We start from the raw sequence: 26,657 nt of genomic DNA, 5'->3' as shown, positions 1-26,657 counted from the left end.
CAGACCCTGTTCTTTTTACCCTATTTCGCCCCCAAGAGGTCCCATTGATTCTTTTTTTGAAATGCAGTAGAGAATCGCAATCATTCTTGAAAAAGGAATAGCCTACAACATGTCAAATGGTTGAAACAAAGTCTGCCTTTCACAGCTATGCTTAGCTCACCAGGGAACCTAAACCAGCATACTAAAGGCTGCCTCTATTAAAACCAAAACCCAAAGAGAAAATGTAGAGTGTCTACATACACAGGCATAGAAATGCTCCACTACCTTGGACAACCACTGGTGGCTGTTTAGGGTTGATAAGAAATTTGCCCTCAGGTCAGTACATTTCTTAAAAGCACAACTGAGAATGTAGCAGTAATGAACCTATGAGTAAGATATTTTTTATAGCATTATTTGCCTTTCGGATCCCAGTGTCCTCTAGAATGAACCATGTATATTAATGGAAATAAATATTAATGGAAATAAATCCCTGACGTGTAAACATGTATACACCCATTCATCTCAGAAGGCTGATTAAAAGACCTCTTTTTTTGTATAAACAGCTTTGACACACAGCCATGTTCACTAATGCAACATCAAGCATGGACATTTTTAATATTGCTAATTCTGTTATCGCTGTGGGGTGTCCGATTACCTCCCAGCCCACTGTGCCACGCTGATGGGTATACTATTAACAACACAGATTGAAAGCGATCCAGTGACACAGGAGTAATCTCATGATAGATAAATAAATAAATAAATAAATAAATAAATAAATAAATAAATAAATAAATAAGGCAACCTAGTAGGGGGTGTTTATATATGATCCCAGTAAATCTCAAAATCATTGTGGTTGACTTTCTCTCCTTCTCTACACTCCCCTCCACTCGTGATAGATTAACTAAGCAGTAATGATGTGTCTCTTGTGGAATGGACAGTGCAAATCGTTGTAGGTTCTAAGCCAGCCAGTGGAGACAGGGCTGGCTGGGCAGAGTGATAGATTAGGGATTTTTAAATACTCCTCCTGGTGAGTTCTGCCACAGCCAAAAGAGCAGCTGGGGTTTTTCTCACTGTGTAAGGGGGGTGGAGAAGGGCCACAGATGGCCATGGGCCCTGCAGGTCAGCGCTATTCAAAGACGCATCCTGGAGTGAATGAGTGCGTAAGTTAATCTGGCCCTGCGGATGCACTGGAATTTACTGCTCTGTGTCCTGCAGTAATAAAACCTGCACTTTAAATCTATATTATATATGACACATAAACTATTAAGGAATATTTTAACATTATTTCTCCTATTGATTTGAAGATACATATTATTTTAAAGTCTGTACAGACAATGCAATGATGTAAAGACTTCCAGTCTAAGATGACTAAATCATTACTTAAAGAACTGGCACAAAGTTGCTTCATTTTGGGCTGTATGCCAAGGAGCCACATTGCATCACCCTGCTTGCAAACTGATCCATATGATCTCCAATTTTAAGGCAATTATAATTGATTTAGCCTGTTTGAAGTTCTGTTAATTATTTTTTGCATTAAAAATGACAGGAGCCTCACTTTGTTACTGTATATATTTTATTTTAGGTACTTTCTTGCTGTTTCATGTTTCTTGTTATTTATCCATGAAAAATGTGGAAAAACCTTTCAACATCTTTGTTGCACTGCAGAAATGAGGCCACCATTTCAAATCTCTAAATATTTTTTACCAGTGATGGCGAGTGTAGGGATAACAGCTTGATAATAAACCCTGTTCTGATGTCATTGAGCATGCTTGAGGTCACTGAAGTCCAGTTTTAATTACTTTAGAAGTAGCTAACAAGTTGTCAAATTGGCTTGAGTACTTATAATCAAATCAAATCAAATCAATTTATTTATATAGCACTTTTCACAGGATAAAAACCACAAAGTGCTTCACAGTAATATAAAACAGAAATATATAAAATATATTAATAATAAAACACACAGCACAAATCTAATTAAAAGCCAATCTAAATAAATGAGTCTTAAGTTGCTTTTTAAAAGAATAAATACAATCAAGGCAACGTAATGATGGAGGGAGAGCATTCCACAACCTGGGGGCCACCGCTCTAAAAGATCTATCACCTCTGGTTTTAAAATATGTTCGAGGGACTACCAACAGCCTTTGATTAGAAGATCTCAGGCTGCGAGAGGGAGCGTGGGGTTCTAAAAGATCAGAAATGTAAGCAGGGGCATCACAATTCAAAGCTTTAATAGTCAGTACCAAGATTTTAAAATGAATTCTGAAATGTACTGGAAGCCAGTGTAATGAACGTAACACTGGTGTAATGTGCTCTCTTTTTCGTGTCTTAGTTAAAAGCCTTGCAGCAGCATTCTGGACTAACTGGAGACGGTCAAGATTCCTTTTGCTCAAACAAAGAAAAAGACTGTTACAATAATCTAAGCGAGATGAAATAAAAGCATGAATAACCATTTCTAACTCAGACTTAGACAGCAAAGTTCGCAGTTTGGAGATGTTTCTTAGCTGAAAAAGGCAGTTCCTAATTAACTGGCGAGAGTGTTGTTCTAGGGACATGGCAGAATCAAACATCACACCAAGGTACCTGAGACTCAGGTGAACAGATGAGCCAAGAGAACCAAGATGCTGTTTGATTAGAGATATCTGGTTGTCGGGGGCAATAATTAATGTTTCTGACTTCTCAGAGTTCAACTGTAAGTATTTGTCACCAAGCCACTGTTCAATGGAAGCTAAACATTTAATTAAAGAGGACAGTTTATGGACTTCCATCGGCTTAAAAGAGCAATAGAGCTGAATATCATCAGCATAAAAGTGATAAGACACCTCAGGGAACTGCCTAATTATAAGTCCTAGAGGTAACATGTACAAAAGAAAAAGAATAGGACCCAGAACTGAACCCTGCGGTACCCCACATGTCAGATCTTTAGAATGTGACATAAACCGATTCGCAAAAACACTAAAAGATCTGTTGGAGAGGTATGACTGAAACCACTTCAAAGCCAGACCGGACACACCAACTACGTCCCGGAGCCTGTTAATCAGGATGGTATGGTCAATGGTGTCAAAGGCAGATGTCAAGTCCAACAAAACCATGACTGAGGATGCTCCGGAGTCAGCTGACATCATAATGTCACTAGAGACTTTAAGCATGCTGTTGTTGAGCCGATATTAAAAAAAGAGCAGTTTGGATCCAACTCAGCTTAAGAATTATAGGCCTATCTCTAAGCTTCCATTATTATCCAAAATTCTGGAAAAAGTAGTTGCAGATCAACTTACCACTTTTTTTAGAAAAACATGAAATTTATGATAAATTTCAGTCAGGTTTCCGTAAAAGTCACTCTACAGAATCCGCATTACTTAATGAGAATGAGACTACACTAAAACACACACATTTGCCTTAGACAGATAAAGTATATGTGTAAACATGAACCCAAGCAGGCTACTGGGTCACGCTAATCTGGGTTTAAGCCAAAGCACCTTTCTGAACAGGCTGAAGAGGTGTGAATCCGATATGGATTACTGAGGTTTGCCACGCTACAAAAGGTGGGGCTCAGTTCCAGGTAGAGTTTAGCTCTGTCAACAACAGTTTTCTTTAAACTTCAGCTGGACCTCAACCAAACAAAAGCATCTTATTGTCTTCTTTTGTTAATTGCTTCCTGGAGAAGTTTTGCTATTGCTTTCAATATGAAATCATTTGTAGTTTTACATTTTCAAAGGAAATTCCAAAACATATATTGTCACAGAACATTTACTTGTTTTTCAAATACCTGAATGCACTGTCAAAACTGTAGGTGTGGATTTAAAACTCACAGCACTGTCACGACCCCTCCGGCGTTCTGATATATCAGTTCCTGTGGGTGTAGGCACAGAGATATAATCAAATGCATCAAGAAACAACACATCTGGAAGTGTTCAGTGAGAGAAGAGACAGTTCGAGAGAAGGAAGAAACGAGATAGAGGTGCACAGTCTCATACCTCAGGCTGAGTGTCATCTCAGCTGGGTGGATTTGTGTCGTAGATTTGATGTTTTTCACTCCTACCCTTGTAAAAGAGGCTCAGTATAGTCTTGGTATGTTGTATTTTGGAATTTAAACACATTTCTTTAAGTCATCTATATATTACATGGGAAATTTTATTAAGACTAATAATAGTAATCTTACTAAAATGATGACAGTGTATGTATATACTTATGTATATTAAGTCTTTATGTTCCTGCATTTCCTCCTTCAGCGAGTGGGCCAATCTGATCAATGTGAGCAGTTCTTTTGATTCATCACTCTGCGAATACAATCTTAAGTTCTCAATTTGCATTTATTTAACGTGTCACATTTAACATGTTAGGCCCATATGTAACTTAACAGTCACCAAATTTGTATCCGTGATGTAATTTTGTTTGACTCACCACTAAATACAGTATGAATAATTGGAAAATGCACCACAGGCCTGGCAAAAACTGCCAGCAGGGTGGGCTTTTTGTTAGTAATAACAGTAATATTCCAGAGGTTCCACCTGAACTGAGTTTGACTGCAAAAGTCTAATTGTTCCAATTGTTTAAATTCATCACTGAGTGCTTGGGTAAAATCTAGTAAACACATAGAGGTTGCACACAGTTCAGAATATTGATCCATTCCTTCGCATGCAGACTGCAGAAAGCTTCTGAGTTTTTATGGATACAGTGAAGGTTATGATGACATGTTTTGGTCCAGTGATGACATTGATTTATTTATTGCAAAGGCTGTTCCATGTGTGTGTTAACATATATGCAACATATAATGTAAAAACAGGAAAATTATCCTTTTTTGACATATTAATTGCATAAAATCCTTGTGCAACAGTTGTTTAAAATATGGCGAAAGTTTCATCATAAGAATAGGAATGAGCAATGTGATAACCCGTATCATGATCTCCATCAAAATCACTTCCGATCATGCATTTTATTTGAGCATGGAAGGGTAATACAGCATAAGAGCAATAACTACAATATTTTGCATGTCAGTTAAATGTGATGAAAAGAATATGGGGAACAATGGAGAAGCACAATCTGAGTCTAGGAGCAGGAAGTCTAGGAACAGGCATATCTCTGCCTCTTGTTGAAACCAAACTTTACACGATGGGAATTATTGATTAAATGTTCTCTTAAAAGGCCAGTTAGATGGAGAAGGTCACATCAAGGTTTTCACTACAGGGGGATGGAGATGCATTTGACCCGTCAGCTGAGGATAGGCTCAGAGTAGGTACTGTGGTAGGAAATGGCACAGCGATCTTCTTAAATGGAATCTATCCAAGCTGAAACTCGCTGGGCTCAGCCCCTACAGACTAAGCTAAGTGTCAATAGATCTAAAAAGTCTTTCAAGAGTTTTCTATAAAGTAATGTTCAGAGGCCATGTAAGGTTTCTTCCATAAATATCACAGCTTGTCTGTAGATGTGTTATGAAGTTGTGATTTAAAAGGCATGCAATTGTAGCTTCGCCAGTAATAGGAAGATAAATAGAAGAATCATTTGAGGTAATTGACCAGAGAGTATAATTATGAGAAAAATCACTATTTTATGACTCTTTCAAAAGGTTAATGCGAGAATAATTTGTACTAACTGCTTTCTATTAACATGCTAGACAGATCTAAAGAAAATGGGAATCACATTATCAACAGAGCAATTGTAAAGAACAAATTAAAATGAAATTAATATTAGAATGTCAAACTTTTGAATTGATCAGTGCATTCTATTAGAATACTTTTTCTGGCACTCATTACAATTTTTCAATATTTATTCTTTGTTTTCCAGAAAATTATAATTACAGATCTGCACTTACAGTTGGGTCCATAGGTGTTCGGGCAGTGAAAAATTGTGTAACTCTGACACTCTTCACCATCACAATGGATTTGAAATTAAGCAATCAAGATGTAGTTCAAGTGTTAGTGTTCAGATTTTTTTTTTCTTAAAGAACTGGTTTAACAAAAAAAGTGTGCATTAACAAGGAATTGGAACAATTATTGATAATTTACTGGACAATTAATTGGATAATTGACTGAAAGGCAATTTTATGGCTCGATGTTGCCAGTTTCCCAGATATTTCATGACAAATTAAGAAGTTAACAGGTCTTGAATTGATTCCAACTATTGAGTTTGCATTAGTAGCTGTTCGTGGGAACTCTCACAATGTGGTCCAACGAGATGTCAATACAAGTGAAGGAGAACATAATTAGTTGAGGAGCAAATGAGACCCATCACTGAGAGCATAAACTTCAAGAGAAGCCATCTCAAAAAGCTCATATTTTATAAATAAGCAACATTAAAAAAATATATAACCAAACAGGATTATTGAAAATTCCTTTGTAAAGAAAAAGCACTTCACAACATGTGCCCAAGACTGAGAAGGTCTTTTGAAACATGCACTTTATAATCCGAAGTACAGCATATTATATGGGCAGAGCAATACTGTGTGCTCACATCAAACAGATGCTCAAAAATGGTTGGATGGCGTTTCTTACAATAATAATGACATTAAAACATACAACAAAAGGGCTTTTTAGACCAAAAAAAAGAAATATTCTTTTATGACCCAGTTAGTCACCTGATCTCAACCCCAAAGCATCTCAAGAGATGAAACGCAACATTTACTTATGTCCATAGGTTCAAGAGTTTAGACAGAAAAATTCTGCTAAAAAAAGATAAAAATGATGTTAATGTGGGCTACACTCTCCCAGAATTAACAATCATGATTAAGGGTGTTTTTGAGAAGCATCATCAAATAGAATTAAATACATCAAACTATTAATTTATTAATAATAATACAAATATTCATTATACTTGTGCACAATTGTGCAAAATTCAGATGAATTCTGTAATTTACATTTTCTGATGTTCATATACTGAGTGATGGATTTAAGATTCATGAGAAATGGGAGAATGAGCCAAAACAACCAAAACAATTTGGTTAAAAACACCAACAATGATGCATTTATGTTATGTAGAACACTTCTATTTTCAGAGCCTTAAACATGCCACATTTTATCCAAGTTTCATGTCAATGCAGAGAGGAAATGTGGACCAAATATAAGGGTGTTACATAAGTGACGTTTTAAAATAGGTGTACGTGATCTCACATACGGTATAATAACGTAACCCCAATTTTCCTTAATGATTAATTTAAGTGGAAAAAATGCAGCTTCTCGGGGGTATTTTGAAGTGACTCATTCAACTGTGGGATTTCGACCAGCAGCTCCTGTATCAGTCACCTCTACAGTGCTGAATGCAGGAATAATTGGCTGCAACCTACCAGGGAGGAGTCGTTTAGATCTGGAGGAGACCTCACGCTGCGAGATTTCCTTTCATGGTGACTATGTTCCTGATTTGGCGCAGGGGAATGCAAACAGCTGTCCCACACACAAGCAGAGATCTACGCACACCTAAACTCACAGATCTTTATTCCCAATACCCGAGCTGACTTTCATTCTTCTGCATTGACTTTCACTGTAGAACCAGAAGGGTCCTATTTCACTGGAAACAAAGGGCACTTGTTTTGAAAAGGAGTATTGCCTGGTATTGCTGTTAAACTATGGAACACATTGATACTGGATGTTTAAACAAGATGACCCTAAAATCTTATAAAATCACTGTCAGTCACCACATTAATACTTAATTAATACTTAGAGTGAAAATGCTTGATTTCTACACTGTTCAGTCTGTAAGACAAACCTGAAGATGCATGTTGCAAGTTTTTTTTTTACCATCACCATAGTAACCACTGTGTCCTCCTTTTTTTTTTTTTTCTTGAAACAGCTTAGGACAAACATCCAGCAGAAAGGCATTTTTCCTAAGGGTCTTTTTACATCTTTGATTTGATATTAATTTAATCTGAATTGTTTATTTAAACAGTGGCAACACAAACTAAGACATCTACATGTGAATTTTTACTATTTATTTTACTATTATGAAAGCCGCGTTGGAGCTATGCCTCCGGTTAAAGATTTGCAAGACAAAACAGGTGGATCTACTCCCACCTGTGCTAATGCTGTTCAGTGAGTGTCAGGACAAGACAGGGGTGGCACGCATTTACCCAGCTGTTATTGCAGGTTGAGTCGGCGCTCCTTCAGTGTTACGGGCCTCACAGTAGCATGAGTAGAGGAGGATTAGCCTGTATTACATGCCTCACTATGATGCTGGCTTGCACAAATCCTTTTTTTCTTTCTCTGTTCTTTTTCTCCTGATGACTAAACACTGGAGTGTATGCCATTAACAAACACCAGGAAGTCCAGAAAGAACATCTGTCCTTGCAGTGAGTTATCAGTTTTTATTGGAACGACTACTTGCTTTTTAATTGGATGTAGAAACAGGGCCATTTGACAGTCACGTTGACCCCCACAGTACCATTTATTTAACGACTATTGCTTTAGGCCCTTCATCTGGTCCACAGGGATGATATTGTCACCTGTGTCCCCAAATGCCCTTGGCACTTAATTAATCAATTGATGTGATTGAGTGGCCTCTGTGTGAGAGACATAATGAGCTTGAGATTAAAATCATTACAGGAGGATCTGTAGACTCTGTCATGGCTCACAGGTTTCACAATGGTGCTATATAACAGCAATTTACCATTGTAACAAGCAGAAAATGTTAAATAGTGTTGTTTTTTAACTTCTAATTGCAAACAGATAGATAGCGGGCAGTATATCCAAACTCGCATAGCCTGCTGAGCTGTAAGGTATTAAGTCCACTACACACAGAGCCTCAAGTGGGAACTTATTTTTTTATACATGTAAACACCAGTGATGGGAATAACGCTGTTACTAAGAACGGCGTTACTAACGGCGTTACTTTTTTCAGTAACGAGTAATCTAACTAATTACTATTCCATTCGTTACAACACCGTTACCGTTACTAACAAGAAAATGCGGTGCAGTCGCGTTACTATTTTTCAACAAACAGACGGTTAAAGCTGTCTTCAGCTTACCACACCTTATATCAGTTGCACGGAAGTAGCTGTCTACGTAAGTAATCTGGGTGTACAGCTTTGAGCAGCTGCGTGCGCTCCCGCGGACGGTAATCACTTTCTGCCCGAAGATCACTTTTTGGCACAACACCTGGAGCTAAGGGGCAAAACAATCGCATGAGTGCTGCTGTTTGACTGAGGAAGAATAAAGTAGTCGTGGTAAGCCAATCACATGACCAATTTAAGATGATAAAGCAACAAGGTGATATATACCAGTTTTTAAATTGTGTTGATAGGCCAAAAATATATATACGCGTGTTTTTTCCTGAATAGTTTCGTCACGTTTACTGTCTAAGGACAACGCTAGCAAGCACTCTCTGCTTATGACCAAAAAATAAAAACAAACAAATAAAAAAAAAACCACCCCTTTCGTGTTGGTGAAAAATGTACCATGTCAACCAATCAAAAAAATTATATGGCAACATGACATTTGATTGTTTAGGAAGAGGGGGACATTTTAGGAACGACGGCGAGAGAGAGAGAGGAAAAGCGAGAGAGCGAGTTTTGAGATGTGAGAGATTTGTGAGTTGTGTGTTTGGAGTGTGTAGTTAGTGTGTAGTGTTGTGGATAGTTTTGTGTTGTGTGTCAGAACAATGAGGCGACTGCTGAATGAAAACAGGAGGAATGATACACCTCCTGCTGTGATGTTCTCCTTTATAGTGGACAGAAATTATTTTTTTGGAGTGGCACAAATAATTTGTGTGGCATCTTATTGAATGCAGAACAGCTGATTGTTATGTAAATAGTTTGAAATGGTTATTTTTAAAAGGGTAAAAAGTAAATGGCTGCAAATAACTTTGTTGTTTGCAAAACTTGTGCATAGGATTTTAAAATTGACAATTTATATTTGCATTTAAAGTTATGAAATATGATTCAATTAACAAGTTTTTCTACTCAGATTTTATGTTTTTTGTTTGATTTTAGATCAACTGTGTTAATACACTATGTCAAAATGAAAACTTAACTGTAAATTCAGACATGTGAGGTTGTGCTGAAAAGGATGACATCAAACAAGGCAAAGTAAATAGTTTTTAAAGGTGTAATGCAGAGGGAACATCAAAAGTGGTTAAAATGGCCAATTATACCCTGGGCCCCAGAGGGTTAAACATTTTTTTAAAAGTAATGCAATAGTTACTTTTCAAGTAATTAATTACTTTTAGAATCTTGTAACTCAGTTACTAACTCAGTTACTTTTTTGAAGAAGTAACTAGTAACTATAATTAATTACTTTTTCAAAGTAACTTGTCCAACACTGGTAAACACACACACACAGACAATCTTCTTCCACTATTTAGAAATTTAACAAGACTGAATAAAATGAAAACATTATTTTTGCGCTGCCTGTCTGCACTCTACATGGACATCTCCACCTCTGCACTCCCTCCTGTCCTCCACGACTGTCAACTAGATTAATATTACTGCTGCAAATGTTTAAAACTGATCTCACTTTAAATACGTTTTTTGTTTCATGTTCAGCATCATATTCTATAAATTTCATACTTGTGGCAACTGTCCTGTGAGGAACACGTCTATGAAAAAATGCTGTTCATGACCTCAGAAACGCAGGACTACACCTTGATTTTCGAAAAGCATCTTAAAATATAAATTTAAGAAATATTAGCTGGATTAACAGGGTTGAGCAGTGTGTGGCAACTGTCAGTATCCATTGGAGAATTAAAATATGAAAACTTATTACATTCAAACTTTCTCATAGATGTTAATCTGAAGTGTTGGCTGAGCCTGCACGTCATCAGCTTGCCTATTTTATTAGATCAGACATGGCCCTCTGCATCATTGTCAGAGCTCTCCTTGCTAATACATTCAATGAGTTATTAAAAAATGTTTTCAAACTCTATCAACAAGACCTTGTATGTGAGGAGAAGGATTTTAAATTTGATTCTGGATTTAACAGGGAACCAGTGAAGAGAAGGTTTTCGAGTGCCTGTCATTACTCTTGCTGCAGCATTTTGGATCAACTGAAGGCTTTTTAAGAGGTTTTTAGGACATCATAATAATAACAATTTACAGCAGTCCATCCTAGAAGTGATAAATGCATGAACTATTTTTTCAGTGTCACACTGTGATAGGATTTTTCTCATATTGTACAAATAGAAAAAAGCAGTCCTACATATTTGTTTAATACGCACATTGAATGACATATCTTGCTCATAAACTATCCCAAGTTTCCTCACAGTGTCACTGGAGGCCAAGGTAATGCAATCCATAGTAAGCATGTGGTTAGATATCATATTTCTAAGACTTTTAAGGGCCAAGTACAATAACCTTAGTTTTATCTGAATTTAGAAGCCGAAAGTTAGAGGTGGTGCATATCTTTATAATATTCCTGCTGTTTAAATAATGGGTGTCTGTTTTCTGGCTTCATGGATAGATAAAGTATGAAGCATAGCAGTGAACATATATATGCTATATGCTATATATATTTTATATTATATTGGGGTGATTGTGGCTCAAGAGTTGGGCGTTCGCCTTGTAATTGGAAGGTTGCCGGTTCGACCCCCAGCTTGGACAGTCTCGGTCGTTGTGTCCTTGGGCAAGACACTTCACCCCTTCCCTGCTGGTGGCGCCAGTGTCCGGCAGCCTCGCCTCTGTCAGTGCACCCCAGGGTGGCTGTAGCTACAATGTAGCTTGCTATCACCAGTGATTGAATGGGTGGATGTAGTGTAAAGCGCTTTGGGGTAGGGGTGGGTTTTTATAATCGATTTATCGATTAAAATCGATTCTGGCTTGGATAACGTAAAATCGATTCATTAAAATCCTGAATCGATTTTTTAATATTAATTTATTTTGCCCGAAATGCCAGAATCTCAGGTGAAAGATCACAAAATTTCAACAACCACCAAACAGCTAAGACAGTAAATGAGAGCAGGTACACGGCTTCTGCACAAAGACGTAAACACACAGCGCGGACCCGCGGATCAGAATCAGTGAGATGTGGCCTTTCTCACAGTCGGGGCTGAAAGCCGACAGCTCGCTGATTCTGATCCGCGGGTCCACGCTGTGTGTTTACGCCCTTTTTGCGCTGATCATATGGCTGTTAGTTTTATCTCTCTCCAAACAATATTGACCGAACCAGCAGCAAAAGAAGATCCAAACTACGCTTCACATAAACATTGTCATGAATTCCCTCTGACTTTTGCTGACTTTTCAGGATAAAAATCACACTTCATGCACAGCTCTCTCTCTCTCTTTTCTGCATTATTCGCTTGCTTGTTACACACAAGTCTACCGTTGTTTACAGCGCTGTCGGCCGACGTTTTTTTTTCCCCTTTTACTTACTTCCGAAAAGTAAACCTAATTTCTGCCGTTCAATATTGAACAAATTTAAACTTTTTAAAATTAAGCAAAATGCAAAACGCTTAGCCGTGTCTCTAATAAAACCGCTGTAACTTCAGAGGTAATGTTCATGTGTTGATTAATGGTTTTCTTTCGTTTTTAATGTACTGCAGAATATTTTTATAAAATCCCAGGCCAGGAAAATCACCTTCATGTTTTTCTGTGTTTTATCTTCAGCTACTTTGACACAAAGGCCTCTGCTGTGATGCTCACACCTTTGATAAAGTCTTGCGTGTGTCAGCTTCCTTTTAATAGATACAAAAATATGTAAATGTACTGATCTGAATTATAATATTTCTGACTGTCAAAATTTCCCAGATTCGAATCGAATCGAATCGAATTAAATTGAATCGTGGATCGAATCGATTCGGGACCTTGTGAATCGGAATTGAATCGATTCTAGAAATCAGTGACGATACCCAGCCCTACTTTGGGGTACTTAGAGACTAGTAAAGCGCTATACAAGTACAGTATATTGTATATGTTATGCCTTCTAATGATATTGCCTGTAAGTGAAACATATATAATGTAAACAGAACTGGTCCTAACATGGAACCCTGTGGAACTCCATAATTAACCTTAGTGTGTGAAAAGGTTCCCTCCATTCACAGGAACCATGAACTCCATTCAAGTCTATTAGATAGCAAGATTCAAACCATTGCAGCACAGTACCTTTAATACCTATGGCATAATATGCTTTAATTGCTGTAAATAAAATATGTAATATGCTATTGTAGTCTTATATTTACTTCCAATTGATTTCAGGTATTTAAACCTTAAGGTATTTAAACCTTTTAGATATTTAAAACTTGTTTTCATTTATTCTTAAAAGAATAAGAATATACATTGCAGCAATCCCACATAATGTTGAAGAACATGTAGAAAAAATAAAAAGTGACTATTGCCATGTAATAAGCTATGTCTATTTGTCCATAAAAAGATAAGGAATACAACACAAAACTTTTGGAAAAGTTCTATGTGAGAATGAAGATGTTTGAATGTCAGACCAGAAATTAAAGTCTTCACCTCACCAGCTACAAAGTACAAAGTCATTGTAGTAATGTCTCATGTGGAATAGAGCGGTTAACTGTGTGTAAATTTTAGGAAGTGAACTTGAGGATGATGTTTTAATTATGTCTCATCAATGCCGCTCCCAGTTTACAACCTTGCCTAAAACAAACAGTATTCCCACTAGTGGTAAAGCATTTGACACTCGGCTGTCCACTTCATGGTCCCCTGCACTCAATTACATGTAGAAAAGGCAACCGTGAGTCAGTTTTTGTCAGCTAGTCTCCAGATCACTTGATTACGGAAAAGTGATCTGGAGCTCACAGAAAAGTGTTAACTTTAAGGTTAATTAAGACTTTTACACTTTTGTGGAAACTAAATGCACTTTACACTTATCTTTTGATATTCCAGTGTCTGGGTGAAGTGAGAGGCGTTATGCCAGTTCTGCTTGCCACCACAGATTTAACAGATTAGGTGGCTTTTGAAACGGCAATATTCTAATTTCACAGTGTTTTAGGTAGACTCAATAATAAAAATTTATTATGATATATATGCTGCAACTCATTGCACATTCCAAAATCAGGACGGGGTCTTTCTGTGTGGAGTTTGCATGTTCTCCCCGTGTTTGTGTGGGTTCCCTCCAGGTACTCCGGCTTCGTCCCACCGTCCAAAGACATGCAGCTTGTGGGGATAGGTTAATTGGAAAATCCAAATTGCCATTAGGTGTGAATGTGCGAGTGAATGTGAGCGCGAATGGTTGTCTGTCCCTGTGTGTTGGCCCTGCGACAGACTGGCGACCTGTCCAGGGTGTACCCCGCCTCTCGCCCTATGACAGCTGGGATAGGCTCCAGCGCCCCCCGCGACCCTGAAAAGGAGAAGCGGAAGCGAATGGATATATGCTGCATATGCTTTCCTGTATGTTTAAATTCATATCCAAATTGGAATGATAAACACAGAACCATGTCTTTGTTTGGGCTGTTTAGTTCTCTACAGCATTTGCTAACACTGTACTGTGAGGAACAAATAAATAATTATGCAGATAAATTGTAATTCTGTCAAACAGAATTCACATTAAAGAATGGGATTATTATAAAATGTATACATATGGCATTAAGTGATAAAAGTTTTTTTTAAAAAAGGAAATCAGCAAGCGTACTGTCTTATAAAATGGGAAAAGGCAGAAAATATAAACTGTGTTGCTGATTGTTATAATTGTTGTGGATGCATATTTAACCTCTGTGTTTAAATGAGCTCCACCAGAACAGATCTGTAAGTGTTCCAATCTGAGCCTGTAGTACAAGCACAAAAAAGTAATATCGAATGCATTACAGCACATGCCCTGTCCTTCTAACATGTAGCCTAGGGCCAAGAAATAAGAAAACCCTTGGGCACAAAAATCACAGTGTTCTTGGACTAACCTTAGTTATCCAACACAGAAATCCAACACATACATGATAAGTTTTAATGAAGCCACCAAGGCGGCCTCTAGGGGGGAGACACTTTTCCAGAACTGTTTCTGTTGAGCCTGACATCTTTCCAATAGCACCGTTCCAGTCAATACATGTCTGCATGGGTCATTGGCCATAGACTGCATCAAGCTCCATCAATTTAAAGTGTTCTCCTGAAAACTCTGAGGCATAACAGTGATGGAAATGCATCGATGAATTCCACATCTTTGTCTTAATTTTAGTCTGGTCACCAGACTCTGGTGATGAGACTTTTTGTGGTCATCTCTGGAACAGACAGAGCTCTGAGTATATCACCCACGCCCACCTGCTTGAGCTCACTCTGACTCAGAAATATTTACGTCGCTCTGTTACAAGTACTCTCCAAGTTTTGGAAGATGACAAAAAAGCTTGCTCTGGGTTAGGGATGAGTTTCTGCCTCAAGCAGAGATATTTTAGTATATTGTTCACGAATGTTCGTGAGTCGGATATGAGTGGATCGTGAGATTGACAGATGGATTGGTGCTTATCCACTTTCCTAACCCTGTTGTTAGTTACTGAAAGATTAAAATGGTTGATGCAAAGGGTATAAGTCTGTAAGCTGTTCTAATAGGGGCGATATGGTTGGTCATTGGGGACAAGCACGGACTAAAGTCACTGTGCTTCGGCACCAAAAAGAATTAGCTTACATGGGAAAAAAGTGGGACAACCATCATCACTGCTACACTGAAAAAAGAAAATAGTTGAACCAACTTAATTGAATTATTTCAATTGGTAACACCAAATTTAATTAAGTTCTTTGAAATGAAGTTAATACATTAGATTAACACAACTGATTTAAGTTACATGTACTTAATAAATTAATTGTTGTCAAATAAACATTTTGCATTAATCCAACTTAAAATTAAGACATTTCAACTTAAAGTTTTCAGTTTTTCCAACCCAATAATTTGCATAACCCAAAAGTAAAATATTGCTCTTTGCTAACCTAATAATGTGGTTTAGTGTAAATTACTTTTTGTAGTGACTCTAAAATGAAATTTTAGTTTGTTTAATAAAGCTTAAATCAAAATTTTAAGTTGGCTGAAAATATTTTTCAAAAATTCAAAATCCAATGTTTTTTTTTTTTTTTAATGCTTTATTGTATAAATGTAATAAAGTATTACCTTTATGGCAACCAACACAGCTTTTGGTCAAACACATTATACACATTTGTCCTTTTTAAAAACACATATGCACAAAATGCTTAGTAGGACCACAAAGTTGTCATCAAAGTGTAAAGTGCAACACAGTATTACACAAATATCAATCTCAACACATATAGTGTCAACTATGAAAAAGTGCCCCAAGAGTATACAGAAACTTCTCTTCAGCTATAGCCAATGAATAAATATCTGAACAGTGTAGCTGACCAATGGGGATGAAAAAATATAAACACTCCTTTAGAGTTTTAGAATGTCACAACAGTTTGTTGTATAACTGAGCACATCAAACCTGAAATGCAACCTTTCCCTTGAAACGAAGGCAAATATGTCTGAAAAAAAAACTTAAAAAATAAATAAAAATACCATACAAAGTATGTATAAAAGCACATTAAATTGGGGTTTGAGGTCTCTTGGAGCATAAAAAAGGCCCAACATCCAAAAGAGACTACATATTTTACATGCTATATGTCCAAACACAGTTGTTCCTTCGCATTATGGCACAAGGCCATTTGTTGGTCATTGTTCTGTGCCATTACTGGGAGCTTTGAAGTTTGATATACAGATTTTGGACTTTGGGGGACATCTTGTGCTGATCAAGCTGCATGAAGATTTTTTGGAGCACTTCAAAAGTGAAGCGAAAGGGTTTTGGATAAGCTAGGTTGAGTGCATAGATCAAACCTAGAAGCAGGGCACAAGCTGAGGCAACCGAAGTTGGTTCATGCAACACTTCCACACCCTCAATGACAATGCCAATGTCTTCAGGTGGCTCCTGCAGTCCCTCCCCCTCCTTCCGAATCACATACACTGCCATGGTGACCTCCTCCAGGTCCCTCTGAACATCATCTGCTCCACAGTCCTACAGAGGGGTACAAGACACAAACACAAATCATCATTAGCCTCACTTCTTACTGTGATTAAGTGTTTGGGTGATGTACCAATATGTGTTATGTGCTGGGCTATTTCTTGGCTGGGTGTCATCACACACCAGAAACAGCAGAGAGAGGTGTATCAATCTGACTCTAATCAAATTGTAAGCAAGAAAGATAAGATTTCCCAACATGTCAAACTATTCCTTTGAACTTGAATAATCAAGTAAGCCCGTCTTACTTAAAACAAAGTCAATCCAATATGTAATGTGTTGTTGCTGGGAATTACATAATGTCCAATATGGTCATGATAATAAATACATGTCAGCAATCCAACTATGGTTCACATGTTATGTTTGTTCTAACAGTTAACTTTTTTTGTGTCCCTTTGACAAGATGTGCTGACAAACTGTTGAAACTTACAAGGTATTCCTTGATCAGGCCATCCGCATCTTCTCCCAGGAAGATGGTGAGGGCTTTCAGCACACATTCCCTCCGATGATTAATGTCCACAGTCTAGAACAACAAATGTTGATTAATTTTAAACTCTAAATTTCATAAGACAGACATCCTTACTCTTATTGCTTAACTTACATGTACTTTATTTAAAAACAGTAATTCACAAGCCCAGAGATTCATTACAGAAAGAAAAGGGGATGAGTTCAGTGGTGCATTTTGAGTCGCTAAAAACATTCATGCATATGAAAGCCATGATTAGCATTGGCCTGCCCATATTGTCTTTATGAAGGATTCAGATATATTTTGACAGCCCTCTTAGTTACGAAGTATCTTGTTTGATGGTACAGATTTACCTGGTCCAATGTGTCCATGATGTTCGCAATCTTTTGGCGTGTTGCTCCTCCTTTGGCACGTATGACTTTGATCAGCTGACTTGAGTGCATGTCTAACTGGGCCATGAACTTCCACTCAAGAGGAACAGCCATGAGCCTCTGGAACTCTGTATTTATCTAAAAACAAAACACAAATGACAGTAGATATTGTATTATGGAACAAAATGCTGAAACTGATTGTATGCCAAAATGTCTATATCCCAAAAAGTATAACATATATGGGAATTCAAAATGTAAATTCTTTCATCAAGTTCAGTGTTATAAAATCTCAACCACATCAAGTTATGACAGATTCATGAAAGTTAACTGCAATAAATCCTGAAGCATACAGACTTCGATCACTTCAGTTCCATTCTTACCTCTTTCTGTGTGAAGAGTGCAGGCCATCTGTCCTTCAGTTCCTGAATGCTTGGTTCTTGGTTTACCACCTCATGTCGTCTGTAGGCAAACGTGTTAGCCATTTTGTCTGCGATGACCCTTTCATTGTCCCTTATCCCGATCTCTGTCAGAAGTTCTAGTCTCACTTTTTCCATGCTGTCCAGAGTCTCACCAGTAGGAAAGGATGGATAAAAGTTAGCTTCAGAACGTTTTGGCTTCTTCACTTTTTTAGCAGGGAAAGCATCTGTAGTAGCTTTAGATTTCAGTGAGTTTACACACAGCTCTGGACACCCCTGTAATTTGAGCTGGGTCCTGTAGTTTGCCATTTTGTACTTCAGTCGTTGTTTCCAACCGTAGCAGCCATTGAATGATCCAGGTTCTTTCAAACATGGGTGCTTTTTGATAAGGGCCTCTGCAGCTGCGCAGAAATGTGCATCCTCTGGATAGGCCTTGTAACGGTAAATTTCTTCTGCAACTCTTTTCAGGATATCAGACAGCATTCGGGCGCTTAAAGTCAACATTTTTTGGCTCACACGGTACTCAGTATTCCCCCTCTCTAGCTGTAGCTCTGTGTCATATGAAAATTGGGGAATTGCAAAGTCTTCTGGCCACTGTTGTGTTCGAGATGACATAGATTCAAGGGATGAGAGGATAACTGTGTCATTTGATGCCACCGAAATACCGTCATCAGACTCAAATGAAAGAGACAGAGATGAAGTGGACTGATCGGCACTGATCAAAGGTGGATTTGTTTGCCGGTGGATCACTTTGATTGTCCCCAAATTCCGAAGTTCGGTGGTAGAATTCAGATTGAAGAAGTCGTTGCCAAAGTCTTGGTCCATGTATTGCAGTCTGAAGTTACCTTTTAACCCAAAGGTAGTCTTTATCGTGCTGAGAAGGTCTTCAAGTGACTCTGGGATGCCATTTGGAAGAGTCAGCTTTTCAATGTTGTTCTCTCCTAAAATCACCTTCAGTCTTGCAGGTGTTGAACCAGCCATGGTGGTCTGAGAACAAAGCACAAGCACAGTTAGTGAGGATCAACATGTAAACCACTGACATTTCCAATTAGGAGAATTTAATGTCAAACTAGAGGAAAAGAGAGAAGGCAAAGAGAGGAGGAAAGGGGAGGAGAAAATGAAGAGGAGAGGTGGAGATCAGCTGAGGCAGCGAGGAGAGAAGTCAAACCAAAGAGGAGAGAAGAGGAGAAGAGAGATGGCGAGAATATGGGAGACATTGAAGAGAAGAGAGAAGGAGAGGAGGTGAGGAGAATATAGGAGACAACAAGGAGAGGAAAGAAGAAAAAGAGAAGAGAAGCAGAAGGGGGGAAGAGCATAGGATTAGCATTCACTGACTGGAATCCAGCAACCTGCATTAAAAAAATGACATAACTGATAAATTGCCAATGACATCATCACACCACTTTGGCTTGCAGTATAAAATAAATATGTTCTGAGAACACATTAGTATTGTATGGGTCTGGGTTTTGTTTTCCCACTTAAGAAAATACTTTATCATATTTTGAGGCCTCACCCTTTAAACATGGACATATCTTTTCAAGGTGACAAGACGCATCCCTCTAATTTTGTAGTCTGCCAGTGGGTAGGTATCATGCAGTTCTTGTGGCTCAACAAGTTCCACTTCTTTGCTTGGTGATGTTTTGAGATCATAAGCTCTGTAGTGTTCCATATACCATCCGCTAAGCTTTTTCAGAATGAAGATTAGTTTGTCCTGCAGTATCACCATTTGGATGATTTCACCAAACTCTGGCAGTCCTCCCAGTGAGCCATGGATCAAGATCATCCCACACTTGTAGATTAGTCCATTATATGCTACACTTTTAGCCAAGCACACATTGTCCATATCTGGAGACTTCTGTCTCAGTGCATTTGAGATGTCCTTGTTAAGAACATCAATGTGAACAGTGGAAACATCTGTTACTTCCAGTTGGCAAAGCTAATTGCATGCAAATGATATGCAATCTGATACTGATGTCTCTGTGAAAGGGAAAGAAGTACATTTTTGAAGCATCTGATGTTCCTTGCAACTCTTTTAAAAAAAATCTATGCTTTGCTTCGAATCGCATAGTCCATAGTGCAACCAGTGGCCCAAACTTACGGATCAAGTATGGATAATGTTCCAAGTAGTGGTGCTTTGGTTTAAGATTAACATCTGGGAAAACCTCTTGAAACTTGATTCTGTGCTCGGAGATCTTAAAACCAAGATATGCAATGGAGTCCTCAGTATGAACAGGACTGACAACAAGATCAACAATGTCCTTCAAGTCTGTTAAGACTTCATTAAGTGTACAGTCCTTGCAGTCCTTGCATCTCCACATGAAGCATAGCACTGGAGAAACAAAGAGACACGCTTTACTGGGTGTATATAAATAATTTGAGAAAACACAGAGGGAGAGTTGGGCAATATTACAATATATCAATATGGTGATATGAGACTAGATCTCATCTCAGCTTTTTGCCACATTGCCCAACACAAAGCGAATCATTTAAACACAAAATGTATTCATCAAATGTAGCCAGCCCTCTCTAATTAGATTTTAAAGGGATAAGTTCAAAACAAAAGTTTAAAAACAAAACCCAAATGCCCATAGGTACATTTTTTTTTTTTTTTGCAATTGTTTTATATATAAAGCCGATTCCTGTTCAGTGTAAAACTGAATTAAGTTTAAATGAGCAGTGTTGGGAAGGTTACTTTTAAAATGTATCCCATTACAGATTACAGAATACATGCCCCAAAATGTATTTTGTAACGTATTCCGTTACGTTACTCAATGAGAGTAACGTATTCTGAATACTTCGGATTACTTAATATATTATCATGCTTTTTACAACTACATGAATGTGATTTATTACTATTACTGAAGGTCCGCGGCTCCGAACAGTAGTAAAGGAACCTCTGGCTAATACGTGGGTTCCGTGTCGGGCTCGTAGCCGAAAAATAGCTTTACTTTGTTGTCTAGGCCAACTTTGCTAGCGAGAGACAGAGAGAGGCGTTGAAAGGCTGCTCCAACGGAACTTATTGTTTCGGAGGAAAACACGAACACGGTGTACAGTCGAGTCTTAATAGCTTACTTACAACTGGGCTCGTCAGGCACTCTTCTTGGCTGCAGTGGTTATTATTATATTTACATGCTTCCAGCTCCCGTTTCTGCTTGATGATAACTCGTACTTTTCCACTCTCCTTTTTCTCCCTCCTCGCGCTCACAGACCCATAACGTGTATGGCGGTCCATTCTCCCTGCAGCACGGACTACACTGCCCATGAGGCTACATTCTTTAGGGCTATGTCTGTAACACTCTACCTTTTAGCTTAGCACAACAACAACAACAACAAAAAGGTGCTCTCTCACCCAGGAAACACAGTCGCAAAGAGAGCGCGTGTCACCCTGTAACCATGGTAACCGTAACGCTGCAGCCTGGAACAACAGAACGTAGCTGTCAAACAAAACCCAAACAGTCCTGACCCGCGACAATATGAAACAGGAAAGTACCGCAGTGTAATCCGTTTATTTCAACAAAGTAACTGTACTCTAAATACCACCTTTTTAAACAGTAACTGTAACGGAATACAGTTACTCATATTTTGTATTTTAAATACGTAACGGCGGTACATGTATTCCGTTACTCCCCAACACTGTAAATGAGACATTACTATTTTGAACTTGCATACCTTTGTTGTTGATGAAGTGAAAGTACGCAAGTTCACAGGTAAAACGAGCTGCCTGGCACGCCTCCACACAGGAATGCCCCTCTTGAAGTAGTCACAGAGCTGAGAAGAAGTTAGGTCAGAAGGTGGCGATGGGGCATCACATTGGACACCAAGCCAAAGGTTGTGGCACTGTTCAGGGTTCCAACCAGAGGTGATGTAATCTTTCTGCCATCAGCAGACACCCCTCTGGAGAGGTTGACAGGAAGGAAAGGAAGCGCTACCCAAAGTCCTAAAGATTAAAGATATGTTCGAGTTAGTCTGTCGATCTTTCATCATGTTTACAGTGTTCATCTGCATCTATGTACTTATATATGTATTCAGACACAGACCAGAAGTGTGCTAGGTCTACAAGAAATCTGATGGCTGTATTTTCTGTGTTCAATAGCGTAATACTTTCTTCTATGATTTCTAATTTTGATTTTCTGCCGCACACCATCTCCCTCTCACACGGCTGATCCGTGCGTGTACGAGCGCTGCACGCACCCTTTCTCCTCGCCTTCTTAACGTCATGTACATTGAAAGCAATGCAAGCGGCAGTAAATGCATGCTTCCTGGAGCCACCACAGCTAAACTTTACCTCCTACATCACCCGTGGCCGTGACCGCATGAACTATTCGCGCCGACAGGCATACTGCGAACAACCACTCGTGTATAAATGCGCGCGCCCGAAGTAACGTAGTCTGAAGAGAACCGCGGTCCAGCTTGCCGCTATAATGTGCTAATGCTAATGAATAACTAACAGTAAGCCAACACCGACACACTGCATGAATACACAACTTTAAGCTAGCATTGTGTGGCCCTTTAAAAATGCACCCCTTTAGAGCCCTGGGGACCATAAATGGTCCCGCCCCAAAAGTGCAATAAAAAGATTATATATTCATATTTTTTTCCAATTTAAATTGGTCAGTCTTTTAAAACTACTTCTCCCTGAAATATTCATATAAAGTTTTAATTATATTTTCGTTGTTTTAACCCTTTAAATCCCAGTTTTATTACATGAGCGCCCTGTTTTTAGCCACAAAAAACAAAAAACTAAATATTTTCCAAAAAAAAACATTTGAAGTAATATTTGTTTGTTATTATAATTAGGCCTTTAGATGGACTAAAGATTGGCACCAACAGTCATTTCGATCGCCTTTTTTTTTTTTTTTCAGGACCAGAAAATGGTCTCCAGGCGGCAAATGCTCCTCCTCTAGGCCGAAATAAGTGCATGTTGCCGGGGTAAGTCGCGACGATCACCGGGGCACGATCACCGGGGACTGCTTTTTCCAGCCCACACGTCCGATACCACGTGACAACAAATACGTCATTTCCTGTTGACTAAAAAAATAAATGCACCCTCTCATGGTCCTAGGGACCAAAAAATGGTCCCGCCCGATCAGCGGGCGAAGCCGCTGCTGCACGCCGGAAATGAGGCTTCATTTTCCGCAGGTCTGTCCAAGCAGCCCGCTGTTTTCCAGCAGGGATCAAATGTGGAGCGAGGGCGCCACCCGGTGGACAAATAAAAAAATTACAACTCTAAGGCTCATAGACCAAAACGAAACGGACACATAAGTATTCACCAAGACATTAACGGTAATAATTCTGCAGTGAAAAATAGCGTTTATAATGGGTTTCAATGGGGACCAAAAATGGTCCCTAGGGCTCTAAGAGGATGTGTATCGTTAGCTTAGCCACTGAAGCTAATTTAAGGAAGTCAGACTTGAATTTTGAAATGAAATTATGCCAAACTTTTTTTTAGAGAATTTGGCTATATTCTATTCAACACAGTGCAAATGGCTTGTACCTGAAAACCTAAAGGGACCATTTATGGTCCCAGGGCCACAGAGGGGTTAAAACAAGAGAGTACCGCCGGCAAACTACTAACTTAACCTACATGTCCAAGCACAAACTACCAACAGGTCTGACATTTCGCTAATGTTAGCAGGGCTGAATGATAGCGGTTTGGTCAGGTCAATTTACTAAACACTTAACAATACAGTTGGAATATTTTTATATCTAATATATTAAAATATGTGTTCTACATTTGACTTACCTTCAAGGACTATGGAAAAAGTAATATCTTCGTTACCTTATTGACCAAATTGTTCACGAGGTCCTGCCTGCAGCCAAGTGCCTCTCAAATTGTTGTTCTCAACCGCAGGTAGAAAATTCTGGAGAAGGCGGAGACGTCATGACATCAGACGCACTGCGTCACGAGAAACCTAATTGATGCAGGTTGACTCTAATGAGAATAGCAGGTTACATGTGTACTGAGGGAACAACACGTAATAACAAGTTGATATACTCCACAAATTTAGACTGGCTCCACTAAAGCAGAAATCTTAATGAAACTGACTCTGAACTTTACGTAACTTCAACTACTGCTGAAATACACTTTTTAGAGTGTATTAAGGAATGCTCCTCTTATATTTCTGTTCAGCTTTTAGTGAAGTAACACTGTACTAGACACTGTTAATCATAATTAATACACATGTAATGAGGCAATATTCACCTAACAGAAATGTTCTGCTTAAAGTATTGTTCCTGTTGTAAGAAAGAACAATGTCGACCAAGAACAAGAAATACGTTTTTTTTTCACAGGTTTGTTTTTTTCCGTTTGTTTTTTTCCTCTTTTTTTTTTTAGAACCTTCTAACTGTCATGTGGGAATGAAGGCATGCTCAAAAGTACTGGTTTCTGTTTGCAGAAGTTAGGCGTAGGTGAACCATCAAAAGAAATATGTCTTTTAGTAAGTATAGCCTTAAAAGGCAGTGGTTGAACTAAGGGGCAACATCAAGTGCAAGTATTGTAAATCTGTTATTTTTTTCTGGGCTATGATTCATCCATGCTATTCTAGTGAAAAAATCCGAAATATATTATATTAACAATCATATAATTTATATTTAAACTAATATGTTAAAATGAGCAGAATGGAGCCCTCTTTCTTTATTGTTTCATATGTTCGTGTGTGTGTGTGCGCGCCACTTATGGTTATTTTCAATACTGCAAAACACTTGCTGCATCTCTTAATGTCTTTTTCTCATAATTGGTTTGATTTGTGGGTAGTTTCCGTTAAAGTCATCTTTAAAAGTGAATAATGAATCGAATCCATCTCCATATCTGCACAGTTTTACAAACTAAAATTTTAATGCTTCCCTCAGTGACTCATATTTGAAAAACAAAAAAAGACATTTCTGCATCTACAGTCAATTGCATATCTTTCATCAAGAGCAACATTTGATTCACCATAGCAACATGCAGAGGGATGCAGTAATCATACATTATAGTAGGCAGCTGTAGTTTACTAATATATTATTCTAATTTAGATCCCCTGACTTCCACTTGTTTCCTTTCAATCATAGTATTGCCTTCACATTTGTATAATATGTACAAAAACAAAACCATCAATACAAATACATTATATCAATAAATATCAAGTATAAAAGTATCTTTGAATTGATTACATGTATATCTAAAATTAGTCATTGACTCACATGTTGCACCGCTATCACAGCAACACCGACAACTATTTACCACTGATTTAAAGTCAGTTTCTTGAATGTGTTTCAGTAAGTGACTTGTTCTAACAGACCATTATGGGTGAAGAAGAAAAAGAGGATTGCTAAAGTATATGTGTCAAAACTGTTTTCTTTTGCTTCATCAAAAAATGCCTGGGAGCTGTTTTCGTGCTTACATCTACCAGTTGACATCTTTACTACATTATGGTTCATGGGTCATTTTGAGGTTGTCTAGAGCAGATGCATCAGCCAGTTCAGTTCTTAAACCCTCTTTTTATCTCCACACTGCAGCTTACAAGTCTGTACTGAAAATAAGGTCTTCTCAGCTCCTGATGTTTCAAGCAGTTGCAATATCAGCAAAAAGGGCCGAAGTAAATATTCTGTGGTATTGATCAGTCACACATTTGCATGTTAGTAGATTAAGTGGGAAACCGTGGGGGTATTGAAGTTTTCAAGCCACCATCAATTTGTCAGTCATTAATCTCCAGATCTCCAGATGATCCGTTTGATCATCTATTTTTTATTTTTTTGAAGTAGACAATTAATTTTCACAGCTTCCACTCTGATATTAGAATATTTGTCACAGACTTATGACATTCATTTCACCTTCTTTTTGACTGGACAGATCGCATTTATACTATAAATATAAGGGGTTAAATCAAAACATGTATTAAGCCACTGAAGATTTATTCAGGAAATTGTAGCTCCCAATGGGAAATAAGCAGTCAGTCTGAAACAGAAGGTCTGTTATTTGTGTAAAGCCTTTTATAAAAAACATCAAGGATAGAGGAGTATTTCTCATAATTTGCAAATTACAAAAACACGTAAAAGTCAAATGTGTAATAAATTAAAATGTGAATATTAGTTTGACCTAATTTAAAATCAAATGAATAAACTTTCACAAAACAACAGTTTGGAAATATTACCTTGATGTTATTTTGTCTGCTGATGTGTCAGTTTAAACAAAAGCCTAGTTTCAACCTACTCACAAACATGATTTAGTTACACATTAAGTTTGGCAGATTTCTGTGTAATTAGATGAAAGATGTAAAAGAGTATAAATAGTATAACTCCTTCATATAAACCTGGAAAAACTTCATCATAACTCAGCTTATCCAGTTTTAGTTCTGGTTTAACCCTGATTGGCTTTGTCTGAAAAACACTCGTTAAGAAGGAAAAGAAAACAAGAAAAAATTAAGAACACAAACTGAAAGTTAAATACCAGGTTCTGCTAAATTAATCTGGTTAACAATGTATAATCCTGTGTACCGAAATTGATTGTTGGTCTCAAATATGCCTGGATACTAGCAGGCAGGGCATACATAGAACGCCATAACCTTGTATGCCCGCCATAGTATACAG

General features: G+C 38.1%; 1 protein-coding gene across 4 annotated transcripts; it reads right to left on the bottom strand.

Moving 5' to 3' along the window:
- Window positions 1-15,998: 15,998 nt before the first annotated feature.
- Window positions 15,999-24,192, bottom strand: LOC120730130. Of its 4 annotated transcripts, XM_040026292.1 has the most exons (7): window positions 21,759-22,582; window positions 20,188-20,418; window positions 19,603-20,066; window positions 18,054-19,076; window positions 17,656-17,811; window positions 17,267-17,359; window positions 15,999-16,833 (listed from the first exon to the last, which is right to left on the bottom strand). In XM_040026292.1, the coding sequence occupies exons 4-7, from the start codon at window positions 19,068-19,070 to the stop codon at window positions 16,510-16,512; spliced, it is 1,590 nt and encodes a 529-aa protein (XP_039882226.1). In that variant the 5' UTR covers window positions 19,071-19,076; window positions 19,603-20,066; window positions 20,188-20,418; window positions 21,759-22,582; the 3' UTR covers window positions 15,999-16,509. The 4 variants fall into 4 exon arrangements, with proteins under 4 accessions (XP_039882226.1, XP_039882224.1, XP_039882225.1 ...); XM_040026290.1 differs by lacking the exons at window positions 19,603-20,066; window positions 20,188-20,418 and adding an exon at window positions 23,833-24,192 and having other exon boundaries at window positions 21,759-22,026; XM_040026291.1 differs by lacking the exons at window positions 19,603-20,066; window positions 20,188-20,418 and adding an exon at window positions 23,869-24,192 and having other exon boundaries at window positions 21,759-22,026.
- Window positions 24,193-26,657: the final 2,465 nt, after the last annotated feature.

This window comes from Simochromis diagramma, unplaced genomic scaffold, assembly GCF_900408965.1.
Source record: "Simochromis diagramma unplaced genomic scaffold, fSimDia1.1 OVJJ01000293.1, whole genome shotgun sequence".
Taxonomy (NCBI): domain Eukaryota; kingdom Metazoa; phylum Chordata; class Actinopteri; order Cichliformes; family Cichlidae; genus Simochromis; species Simochromis diagramma.
The sequence above is the reverse complement of the archived record's forward strand: the minus strand, read 5'-3'. Positions and strand labels throughout refer to the sequence as shown.

What these genes read in the sequence shown, in the direction of transcription:
- LOC120730130 (XM_040026290.1), bottom strand. Translation starts at nt 19,070, where the DNA reads ATGGCTGGTTCAACACCTGCAAGACTGAAGGTGATTTTAGGAGAGAAC. An exon ending in TCATGGACACATTGGACCAG is followed by an intron (nt 17,360 to 17,655) that starts GTAAATCTGTAC and finishes TTGTTGTTCTAG; the next exon opens with ACTGTGGACATTAATCATCG. An exon ending in GCCTGATCAAGGAATACCTT is followed by an intron (nt 16,834 to 17,266) that starts GTAAGTTTCAAC and finishes ACCCCTCTGTAG; the next exon opens with GACTGTGGAGCAGATGATGT.